This window comes from Triticum aestivum, chromosome 7A (assembly GCF_018294505.1).
Source record: "Triticum aestivum cultivar Chinese Spring chromosome 7A, IWGSC CS RefSeq v2.1, whole genome shotgun sequence".
NCBI lineage: Eukaryota > Viridiplantae > Streptophyta > Magnoliopsida > Poales > Poaceae > Triticum > Triticum aestivum.
The window spans coordinates 506,407,626-506,420,249 of record NC_057812.1 but is presented as its reverse complement, the minus strand read 5'-3'; the positions used below and the strand labels follow the sequence as shown (position 1 = coordinate 506,420,249).

General features: G+C 49.5%; 1 protein-coding gene across 1 annotated transcript in view; it reads left to right on the top strand.

Moving 5' to 3' along the window:
- LOC123147859 (splicing factor ESS-2 homolog) overlaps positions 1–1,643 on the top strand; it is a 2,018-nt gene extending 375 nt beyond the window's left edge. Inside the window, exon 2 of the mRNA XM_044567178.1 lies at positions 1–1,643. Coding sequence (XP_044423113.1) covers positions 1–1,408 — 1,408 coding nt within the window. The 3' untranslated portion in view covers positions 1,409–1,643.
- Positions 1,644–12,624: the final 10,981 nt, after the last annotated feature.

The window sequence follows — 12,624 nt, the reverse complement described above, 5'->3', positions numbered from 1 at the left end:
CGCCTCGCCCACCCCGTCCTCCGCCTCCGCCTCGGCGTCCACCCTCGCCACCACCTCCTCCAAGCGCCGCCGCCCGGAGGTGCTCGACGAGGACAGCTACGTCGTCGCCATCGAGCGCATCATCGAGCGCGACTTCTTCCCCGACCTCCCGCGCCTCCGCGACCGCCTCGACTGGCTCCAGGCCGTGCGCTCCCGGGACCCGCTCCTCCTCCGCGACGCCCAGCTCAAGATCCTCGATCGCCGCCGCCGTCTCCAGCGCAACGGGCCCCTCCCTACCCCGACGCCCGCCACCTCCACCGCGCTCCGCTCACCGTCCTTCCTCGCGACCCCCGCCGTCGCCCCCTCCACCACAGGCGACCCCGAGGAGGAGGACGAGGACGTCTCTGCCGCGCTCTCGCTCGACGACTTCTTCCGCCGCTACACCAGCGAGGACAACGAGTCCTTCTCGCGCATCCTCGAGAAGGTCAACCACCGCCGCCGCGAGCGCTATGCCCACCTCCTGGAGCCTGGCGAGGTGGCGGATAAACAGTTGTTGGAGGATGCTAAGCGCGACAGAATAACTGATGGCTATGGTACATCTGGGCAGCCACCGAGTACGTTGGAGGGTGCCAAGTTTACGGCCAAGAACCTGCTCATGTACCACCCGGCCGACCGAGGGGAAGCGCCGCTCACTGATGAGGAGCTTGCGGTGCGGCTGAAGGGGCTCACCAAGGAGATCGACAAGTCAAACACCAGGTTACATGGGAAGGCTCTGGCTGAAGACGGGAGACCCAAAGAGGAGGAGGCAGCTGCCATACTGTATGCTCTAGTCGCAGGCTCTACTCCTGGAGGAATGGCGTACAATGATCCTGACAAAGGAAAGAAGTATGATTTGGAGGATCTAAGGAAGACACCAAACCCGTTTTACATTGAATCAGGGAAGAAAGCAGACAATGGGTACAGTTTTGTGAAGACACCATCGCCAGCACCTGGTGTGGATGAGTCCCCGTTCATGACATGGGGTGAGATTGATGGAACACCACTGAGGTTGGATCCTGACGAGACACCAGGGGGTAGTGAGAGGTCACATTTCAAGATCCCACCTCCACCTGTTCGAGATGTGAAGGCACACCTGCTGTCCAGGGATGCTGCGAAGAAGATAAAAGCGCGAACACATATGTTTCACAAGCCACCATTGCCATCCCCTGTGAGAGGAGGCAGTGCAAGCCCCAGGAATCTGTCTCCTGCAGCACAGAAGTTTGTGAGGAATGCCATCGCAAAATCCACACGAACCATTGATGAGTCTCTCCGTGCAAGTTACAGAGGGTCGACCCCATCTGCAGGCACCCCGAAGACAAGGTTTTCAACGGACCCAGGCTTGGGATCACGGTCTCCTTCGGCGAGAAAGGGTTCCACCCCTCCGTGGTGATTTCAGTAAACCCCAATGTTATATATATCCATTTCATAAACTGATAGATGCTATCCATGTATTGTATCGGGAAAAAATGATGGTAGTTTTTTCAGCCTGGAAATCTTAGAGGGCTTGCCAGGTCATTAAACTATTCTTGCATTTGCATGGCAGGCTCCCTTACTGTATTGTGATTGTGATTTAAGGCTCCCTTAGTGTATTGTGATTTACTGATTTTGCAAAGGTCTTACTAAAATATGCATTGACACCAAATTTCCTGTTTATATAGTTTACAGGCAGTTTAATCTTATCAGAAAGTAAAATCTAGTCTAGGTTGAATCTCCCTGAACTGAATATTAGAAACCAGAAATGCATATGATATGGTCGCAGTAGTGGTGTTACCAAAATAACTTCTCGCGCATGTGCAAGATGCAAGACGGTTTGTCATCTTGGGTTTTGTTTGCTTGGCGTGTATTATAGCGATTATAACAGGTCATATCAGAGTTAAGGAATGGCACTTAATTTAATGTATGTTTGGTAGTTGCACACTTACTCTGTTGTTAGCGGAATATCTAAATTCATAGTAGTCATTTCTTTAGTTCGGTTTGGATTCATGTAGCACATAACGTACACACACTTTCTTCCCATCATTTGATTGGATGACTTGATATATTGGGTCTCAAGTCCCAACTCTGAGGGCCTCTTTGATTCAAAGGATTCTGAAAACGCAGGGGAGAAGTACTTACTAGTGCTTTTCTAGTTATGCTGCGGTCAAGTTTATTGTTCTTCCAATTATATAATAACGAGGTTATGATATATCTGCGGTTTACTAAATTTTATATAAATTTCTTTGTGAATGCCCTCGTATTGTGAAGTCCTTTTTGAGCCCCATTTGATCAGGCTAGTATATTAGAAGAAAGTAAAACTGGTAGTGTTTGGCCTAAGCTATGTGTTGATTCACTGGTTTGCTCTCTAAGGCTGCTTATTTGGGTATGAAAGAAACTGTTCTTAATTTCATATATATGCTTTGATCTAGAATCTAGCCTATTTTTGTTCACATAGTAGAGGCCAGTATTTACAATTTTATCACCATACAGGCCTTGTTTAGGAAAGCTTGGTTTGGAATTCACAATTAGGATAACCTAGTTAATTGCTCTTGTTATATAGGCCTTCTTGGTTATGTCAATACTGATATTTTGTTTCGTATGCATTATGGGTTGCTGGGCTAACAGTTACATGCTCAGCCTTTTTGGCCTTCTTATTGCGGTGGTACGTTGGCCTTAGCCTCCTTTTTTTTTGAGAACACACTACGTATTTTATTAGAAGAAATTTCACGAAGACACAAACCCCAAAAGAGAAGTCCACTTGTAAGTTAAGAAACAGAGAAAACAAAAGGGTAGAAACAGTGTCTTGGTGAAGAGAATTGAAATGATCCTGACCAAGTTAAATTAACTATGTATGCTCAAATGGATTGGGTGATTTTGTTCTCGCCAAAAAAAAGAAGGATCGGCTAATTTTTAAACCTACCTTTTGAAGTCTTCATCCATTTTGAGGTTGGACATCAGATTGAGCTCTGGCGCGCGGCGCTTGTGGAGTTTCTTCTATAAAAAAGCCCCAACGAGGGTTGGCCCTTGGGTTGGTCTCATTTTTTTGACATCATGGCATCAAAGTTTGAAATGCTGTGTAAAGCTTTTTGCTTGCTACATCATGCTGCTAAAATTTGTGATCCTAATGCTTTCCTTACCAGAACGCCGTTCATAATTGCTGGAGTACTTAACTTCTGGTTATTTTTACAACTAAAAAGAAACTTTTGGTTATTCAGACACCGGGCTCTTATAAGGGCCTAGTTGTAAAATAATGCTGACGTAACGTTGGTCAGTAAGTAACTACTGGACCGAGCTTCTCTCTCCTGGACCGACTGGCTTTGTATGTCTTTGATAACTTCCTGTCTCGGCATTTGTCTTCGCCAGACTCAGATCAATAAGGAATGTGCTGTACTCACCGTCAGGCTACGGAGTATAATCTTGTTTCAATCAGACTCGAGTCGTCAGGAACAAACTTCATTCACCTTCACGACAGCGATTGAAATCTCGTACGGAAACTAGTTTATTTTGTAGAGTCGGAATCCTTGAATTTACATCCTGTTCGGATGCACTCCGTTCCGCTCCTGGAGCGGGCGGAGTGGCGCTGAACGCTACCGCTCCTCGGAGTAGACAGAGTGGAGTCAGAGCTGGATGCAGTTCAATCCGGCGGAGTGGCTAATACCGAGCTCCGTGGGTGACTCCCTGTGCCAGCTCGATCCAATTTTTTTTCTCTCACAGCGATTTAGCGCCACCCATTAGCGTTGTTCCCTGGCAGGCTCGCCGTGGCTAATACCGAGCTCCGTGGGTGACTCCCTGTGCCAGCTTGATCCAATTTCTTTCTCTCACAGCGATTTGGTGCCACCCATTAGCGTTGTTCCCTGGCGGGCTCGCCGTCCATGCCGCGACATGCTCCTGGAAGGCCGCGTCCGTGTGCGCCACACCACATCAGCGAGCTCAGGCAGCCACGCCCGCCGTGTCCCCGGCCTGTTCCTGGAGTGCCGCAAGTGACTCCGCCGAGAAGTGCAGCACGTGCCCGCGCAGCGGCGTCTGTGCCGGCCTCTGGATGAGCTTCGACAGGTCCGTGCATGGCAGCATGATCGGCGCCGGCGCCATGCCGCCGTCGGGCGACCAACGCTGGAACAAGCCTTTGGCGCGACGCTGGAGCTTTCGGAGGCGCTAGGCTGGCGTGCGTGATCTCGACCAGCGTGTTGAGGAATCCCCAGAAGGCGGCCGTTCCGTCGGCCAGTGCGTGGTTGCAGACGAAGTCGACGAAGACGCCGCCGGCGAGCCGCGTGACCTGCACGGCGAAGAGCGGGAGCTGCTGGCCGTCATAGTTGACGGCGTCGTTGAGCGGGAAGAAGGCCTCGAGGACCTACAGGACGTCCACGCCAGGAGGAACGAAGGAGCTCGACGGCCCCTGCACCCTTATGATCAGTCGTGTATGGACTTTGGAGTGGAGTCAGTTGCCGAACGTCTTATCAACTCTCGATTTTCATTGGAGGAGCCATCAGTCAAGGAGCTCGGAGTGGAGTAAGAGATTTGAAGGAGCAGCGTGCATCCGAACAGGGCCTTAGTCTGTCACCTTTTGTGAGACGAATTGTGATTTTGGTCAATGGTTGGGTTTCCGGCTCCTGTGTTTACCTCCTATGTTCCGCTATGTTTGACTAGGAGTGTAAATGAAGAACCACTGCGATTGTACTTTCAACTCAGATTGTCAAGTACTTCGGTGAAGAAAGCCGAAGGTTGGGTTTCCGGCTCCTGTGTTTACCTCCTATGTTCCGCTATGTTTGACTAGGAGTGTAAACGAAGAACCACTGCGATTGTACTTTCAACTCAGATTGTCAAGTACTTCGGTGAAGAAAGCCGAAAATTGACTGCGGTGAAAAAGCCGAAAATCGATTGTCGCAATAAGCACAAACTGATCGGCAATCCAAAGACAATGTTATACCGTCGTGTTTGAGGTGCCGCTGTATTTGGTTAGTATTTGGTCAAAAGAATGTTTCCCCAATTTTAAAAATGTCTTATGAATTTGAAAATTGTTTTAAAATTATATGCCCCATAGGAATGTTGGTTCTTGATGCTGGGGTTGGGCGTCACTAGTGGGCCCACCTATAAGCGGCTATTTTGCACGTTTAGATTGTTTGGGCTACTTCACAAGCTGCCGTGATGGTTGTATGGTGCTTTTTAAGGGTGGACTAACGAGCAGCTCGACTCGTTAAGCTCGTGCTCGTTAAGCTCGTTAAGATTAACGAGCAGAAAACACTGCTCGGCTCGGCTCGTTTGAAGCTCGTTAAGCTCGTGAGTGCTTGCGAGCGCTCGTTAACAGATTATAATATGTTATGATATACATGATGAATGTGTAGGTATAATTTTCAAGATGAAATATGGTGACTACAAAAAGAAATGAAGTAGTTTGTTGCCTCATATGGCGATTAGATTAAATAGATGGGCTGAGGTGCTACAAAAAGTTTGTCACATAAGATAAAAATATGTGTTGTGTTGTTACTAACGAGCTTAACGAGCTACTCGTGAAACTCGTTAGCTCGCTCGTTAAGCTCGTTAAGATCAATGATTGGCTCTGTTCATTAAGAAGCGAGCTACGAATTTAACGAGCCGAACTATCGAGCGCTCATTAAGCTCACGAGCTACGAGCTTTTGGTCGAGCCCTAGTGCTCTTTTAGAGCATCTCCAACCGGCGCTGAATTCGCCGCGCGCTAAAAATTGCTTTGCCGCGTGTCCATCGTCTAGTTTGGCGCGGCGCGCAGCGCTGGCTCCAGCAGCCGCGCTAAAATGCAGCGCGCACGCCGCTCCAGCAGTGCGTAAAAAATGCAGCGCGCGCGCTCATTCTACAACATTTTTTACATAGATAAAAACTGATAGATTGCATAGATAAAAACGATACAAAGGTATTTTACATCGGTGCAACTAGATAGATAGTTCGAAAGCATAGATAGATAAAACTACGGTGCGACTAGATAGAAACTACTACGACATACATAGATAGAAACTACTTCAAGTCGCTACCATCATCACCATCATCATCCTCGTCGGTGTCGTCTGAGGTATCGAGCCATATGTCCAACCAACGTTCATCGTCTGATGTGAAGATCGACCTCCCATCTGCTGCAACGATATCGGACTGCGCATTCGCTAATGCCTTCTGCCGACGCCGTCCGCCCGCTTCGCGCGGCGCCTTGCCGTCATCTCCGCCCAGTAGGCACGCTTGTCGGCGACGTCCTTCGGGTGGCGACGGTGCCACTCCGCCATGGCTCGCTCGTCCTCCTCGGCGATGAGGAGGCGGCGCTGCCGCCGAGCGTGGTCGGCACGATCCATGTCGGTGATGAGACGCGGCAGAGGGGTGACGCGCTGCGCCTCCTTGCGCGTGAAGACATCCATCTGTGACCGGGGCCTGTCCAAGCGCCACGCCGCCGCGTCGTACGCGCGGGCCGCCTCGTGCGCGCTCCGGAACGACCCGAGGCCGAGCCGGACGTCGCTGGACTGGATCTCGACGGAGTACCAGCCGTTGGGGCGCTCGCGGACGCCGCGGTAGCCCGAAGAACCCCGGCGGTGCGGCGGCATGGTGGCGCGGTGGTGGCGCGGAAAGCGGCGAGGTGGCGAAGCGCCGAGGTTGCGAGGGGAGGGCGCGTGGCTGTGTTCTGTGCGCGTGGCGAGCGCGTGATTTTAGAGGCGTGCGCGAAGCGGCACGCCAAATCTACCGTGCCGCGTGCCGCTTTCTCCCGTGCGCGCAAACGCTTTCCGCGTGCGGTAAGTTCCCGCTATCGCTGAAGCGCGCGAAATCAGCCAGCGCGCGCTAAAACCAAAATTTACCGCGCGGGCGCGCCTTTTGCCGCGCGTATTGGAGATGCTCTTAGTTATGTCGGTGTGCGTATCATTGTTCATGGCTGATTGGTTTTGTGGCTACAATGGAGCTCAAGTACTCACGACTGAGACTAAACTTGTGACAATAACATAGACGTACATCGAACAGTTCAACCTTCCTCTCGAAACAAATACTTTGTGACTTCTAAAAAATGTTTAATTTTCAAGAATAATGAATTTAGACAAATAATTGGAAATTTCAAAATTGTTCAGGAAAAGAGAAAAAAAATCATGATTTATTAAAAAATGTTCATGAATCTTAAAGAAGGGTCAAGATTTTTTAAAATGTTTGCGGATTGTAAAAGTTTGTGAATTAAAAAATCTTTATGAACACGAAAGAATCTTCACAAAATTAAAATATTTCATGAATTTTAGAAAATTGTTCACAATCTTTTTAAAAAAATTATGATTTAAAAAACATTCATGAATTTAAAGTACCTTTCTGAATTTCAAAACATGTTCATAAATTTGAAAAATATCCATAAAATAAAAAGTAACAAAATAAAAAAGGAAAAATATAAAAACAAACATTAATTTATAAAATTAAAATAAATTTAAAAAAGAAAGCCTCGACCTAATAGCGCCTCTGCGGTCCGTGTGTGTTGCTTGAGAGCCTCTGCGGTATGCGTGAAATATGAATTGCCATAATAACATTGGAAGCAAAAGAATAGAGTTAATGCCACAACTGAAAAATGAACTGGTCAAATATCTCTAATTGAATTATGGTATTTCCCCCCTTGTTTTGCGATTATGACGTGATGCTTTTTGTTAGAAGGGATAGAGGGATTTGGTGGAATAGTTCGTTGTATTGCTTGAGCCTCGTGGGCATATATATAGGAGTACATGATCATCTTGGAGTACAAGACAAGCCAGAATAATTCCTAGTCTATCTTATGTTTCCTAACTAATTACGATACTCAACATCCCCCCGCAGTCACAACGATAGCAACGAAGACGGTAAGACTGGAGAAGAAACCGAAGGCAAGCCGACGGACACCCCCCACAGTCGTAACGGTCGACGCATCGCGGAGTCGTGTGGCCGGAGTGGCAACCGACGAGGTTGCTCAAGCAAGGCGGTAGCCCTTTGTGCCGTTTGTCGAGGTAGCCGAGAGCGTGGGTGGTGGAGCTGTGGTCGAGGTAGCCGTGCGAAGAATGTCGTGGTCGATGTCGAGTCAGGGTGACCAGTGTCGAGGAAGTCGCCGTGGAGCCGCGAGCGCATGGAGGCACCGAGTTAGCATGGGCGCAATGGTGTCGAAGTAGTGGTGCGCCGGGAAGATGTGGTTGACGATGCATCGCGGCGGGTTTGCCAAGCCCGGGGACACATCATGGACGAAGGCACGCACCGGTGTTGCCAGCACCAGGCATGCGTAGACGGACGAAGACGAAGTTGACGAAGCGCCGACCAGGCTTGCCGGGCCCCGGGGACACGTCATGGATAAAGGCACGCATTGGTGTTGCCAGCACCGGGCATGCGTAGACGAGGGACCTGCATGAGCTGTACGCCATGTCGGAGAAGTCGAAGGGGCCAACAGAGAAGAGCTCGACGATAGTTGCAACGTCCATCAGCGTGGGGCCGATGTCACCAACGGTGGTCGGAGTAGACGAAGTGGTCGGGGTAGATGATGGCGACGCTGGCGATGGGTTGGTGCTTGGACGAAGACGAAGGGGGTGGACGGGCGGCGGCGGCGGCTATGAAGGTAGCGGCGGCGGCCTGACGGCGGCGGCGGCTAGGTTAGAAGCACGACGGCGATGCTCGAAGTAGGCGAAGAACCCTGGCAGCATGACGAAGACCGGTGCGAACGGTGGCGTTCCCGCGCCAAGGAAGACGGCGCGACGCATACCACGAGAGGTCGATGTGCGGTGACGGCAGAGTGGACCGTGGGCCGCGGCGCTACGGCCCGAAGGGGCGACGCAACGGCGGCGGGCAGGTCAGGGCGATAGCGGAAGACCTCGGGGCGGTCGCAGGGACCGCGGGCCACGGCGCTACAGCCTGAAGGGGCGACGCAGTGGCGGAACGCGGGTCTGTGCAACCGCGGGGACCACCTCGGGACGGCGGCATGGATCGCGTGCCACACTCGCTACGGCCCGACGGGGCGGCGCAGCGGCGACGCGAGGGTCGGTGCAGCCACGGGAATGATTTGGAGCGGACGGCCCCTGGGTGGCGGTGGACCGCAGGCCGCGACACTACGACCTGAAGGGGCGACGCAGCGGTGACGCGGGTCGGTGCAGCCGGGAGAAGAACCACGGGGCGGCGGCGCTGTGGCCCGACGGGGCGACGCAGCGGCAGCCCGTTGCTCGATCGGTAGAGGGGCGCACTAAACTCGGGACGGTCTTCATGGGGCCCGCGGAGGCGCGCACAATCGATGGGCCAGGTCGGTCGCACGGCGTAGATGAGGCAGATCGCGGCGGCGGGCGGGTGATCAATCCGATCGCGCGCGAGGTTGGGGACGCCTCTCGGTGGAGGCGCGGTGGCGGCGGAGTCCGAGGTGAAGCCGGCGGCGGCGCGCGGCTATGATTGGCCACCGCATGGCGCGGGGCTGCCGGATCGGGGTGATGCAGGAGTCCCGGTCGGAGCAGAGCGGTGACGGCCGACATAGATCGACGGGCGGGCCGGCGCACGAACGGCGGCGGTGAAGGGCTGCCGCATGACATGAGGCCGCCAGGTCGGGGCGACCGGCGGGCCGACGTGCGGACGACGCACGAGGCCGCCTGGTCGGGGCGACCGACGACAGACGCGCGAACAACGTGCTAGGCCACCGGGTCGCTGAAGAAGCCGGCCGATCGCGCCGGTGTTGGAGTAGAGGCGCACGAGGTCAACGACGGCGATGGGCGACGCAAACCTGATCAAATAGACCAGAAAACCAAAAAATAGACACCGATCAAAGCGACCGGCGTGAGAGAGAAAACCCGGATCAAATGATCGGGAAAAAAATCTTTAGGGCAGCCGGCCAACACGGCCGGCGGACGAACCCTAGGTACGGGCGGCGCGGCCCCCGGCGGCGGCCATGAAGGCCGACCGCCCCGGGGGCAGCGCGCAGGTGCGGAAGCGACGGCTAGGGTTTAGGATCGACTTGCGATAGATACCATGTTAGAAGGGATATAGGGATTTGGTGGAATAGTTCGTTGTATTGCTTGAGCCTCGTGGACATATATATATATAGGAGTACATGATCATCTTGGAGTACAAGACAAACTAAAATAATTTCTAGTCTATCTTATGTTTGCTAACTAATCACGATACTCAACACTTTTGATAACCTTTTGGCGAACATGCTGTTTTTCTGCACATAAGTAGAATTTTAAATCAGAACACCCCTCAAATATATGTGATATTGATGTTCTCGTTCTAAATTTCAGAAAAAGGGTGTTCTAGTTCTAACAACCTTTTGCTGCCGTACTCTTTTTATGTAAATTGAATTTTGAATCTGAACTGAAAAAGATGTGAAGAAAATGCCCAATATCCTCATCTTACTACATTGTATAGGCTTATACTTGATGTGTGTGTGTGTGTGTAACCACACACCTGTGAGTCAGGTCATCCCTGCATTAGAGCAACTCTAACCGTAGTTGCCATATGGGCAATCGTCATAATGCATATGAAACGTGCTTCATATGCATTTGAAGGCTCGCCAAGTGATGCGTAACACTTAGTCACCTTATCTCAACATCCATAAATTTTTTTCATTTCCCCTTGAAAACTATGATATCCTTCAAATTTAAACATTTGACACATCAAACAAACATCTACACAGTTTTAACAAGTGGCATTAATAGAAGTGTTAGTGCATCTAATTTCCTTGATAGATTTTGGTATTTAATGTCAACATACCTCAAGGAACTAATGCATCCTATAAGTTTATTTCAGAAAAATCTCCTTGTCCATGCAACAAAGGAATAGAAGATGATCAAGACATGTGTTGGCCAAGCCGAAGGATTCCTCCTTTTCATTTTAGTGATCCGTGATCACATAAAGTCCATAGGCATGCTAATACTATCAAAAGGGGATGAGTATGTTGTCATGAGTTTTTTCTCCATGTGCTTAAAGATCAAACTCTAAACCCCTCATTTTAGCTCTTCCAGTTGGAATCACCGAGTCATTTACCAAATATAGTTGTTGCAAAAATCCTTCCATTCAGAGCTTCCAAGTTTTCCGTTTGGAATCATCGAAGCATCTGCTAAACTTTCTAGTGCCATATCAGAATTTTGAAGCCAACCACTCGGAATTTCCGAGGCGACAACAACGAGTGTGTCACAACTGAAGTGTTCCCATCAGAACCTCTGAATGAACTTCACTTGAACTTTCTGAACTGTCGAAAGCTGCTACCTTTGTGCACGTCCAAGTTTCCGAGCTGATCACTTTGGAGCTTTTACTTTGTGTAATAAAGTCGGTACCAATAAGATTTCTTGCCCCTCCTATTTATACCCCCACCTATCACACTAGCTCATTCAAAACAAACTTCACTCTGTCATATGTTTCAAGAAAGAATTCCACCTTGTGCGGATTTCAATGGACTTTCTACTCCAACCATCCGAGTCAATCCTCTGAGATCTAATACCCTCTTGATTTGCACTCATTCCTCTCCAATCCAATAGCCATATCTTAGAGAGTTTAAATGTTGAGAAGATTATCATTTGAAGTATGAGAGTAAAGGATTCATCACCAAGAAACCTCCATATTGTTACTTTTGGAGGGTGTGTGCCTCCTAGATCGGCCATGTGCTTGGAAGTCTTCGAAATTTTGAGGCCACTCACGAAGTAGCCATATCTTGAGAAGTTTGTAAGGACTTGGAGATCTAGAACTCTCCCACGAAGGGTCCATCAAGGACACTCACCCATGAACAACCCATGAAGTTAGTAAGGGCTTCAAGATTGGCTACTTCATGAAGATCTACCCTGGTTGACATGGTGAAATAGGTTAGTTGCCCCTTTGTGGACCGCTCCTTTGTGGAATCTCGCAACCAAGATTATTGTTATCTTGGACCCTTCGTGAGCAAAGCCTCCATCAACGTGGATGTAAGATAGCGCCAACTATCCGAACCCCCCAAAAAATCTTCACCGAGCCAACCCATGTTTGCGTATCTCTAACTCTACTGGTTTACTTTCTTTTGCATGTCTTCACTTTTCATTGCCTATAATCTTGTAGACTTGCATGTGTAGGGTGCTTGGTCGATTGCTAGAAAAATCTAAATCTGTCAAGGAAACTAAATTTGGGAAAAGAGTCCATATTTGTCTTAGTACTCTATGAACTCCCTCTAGACATACTTATTGATCCTACAAAAAGCATTTAATTGGTGACATGTAAATATCACATATTTCTAGCATGTGTACCGCCCCTTCTCCTTTGCACTAGTGGAAAAAGTGCTAGCCACAACTTTCGTTGGTGGCGCGCCATTTTCAACCGACGCCAGCACAATTTTTTTTGAAATAGTAGTGGCGTCGGCTTATTTGGTATGACATTATTAGGGACACAGTGGTGGCGTAGGAAAATAATTGGACGTCACAGGTATATGGGACCCACACTTTGTACAAGGCGTAATGTAGTGCTAACGCGGTATAACATGGTACGCCAGCACTATTATGTTTATAGTTGTGACGTGTCACTGGTTGCCACCTCAGCACTACATGACGTGGGGTATAATAATTTTTATTAAATTAATAATATTGTATTACTTTTATTTTAATTGCTTCTACTAATTTAAGAATACTTTTTTAACTTCTATTAAAGTACTATTATTATTTTGTATTAAGTTAAGAATATTATTTTATTAAATTAAG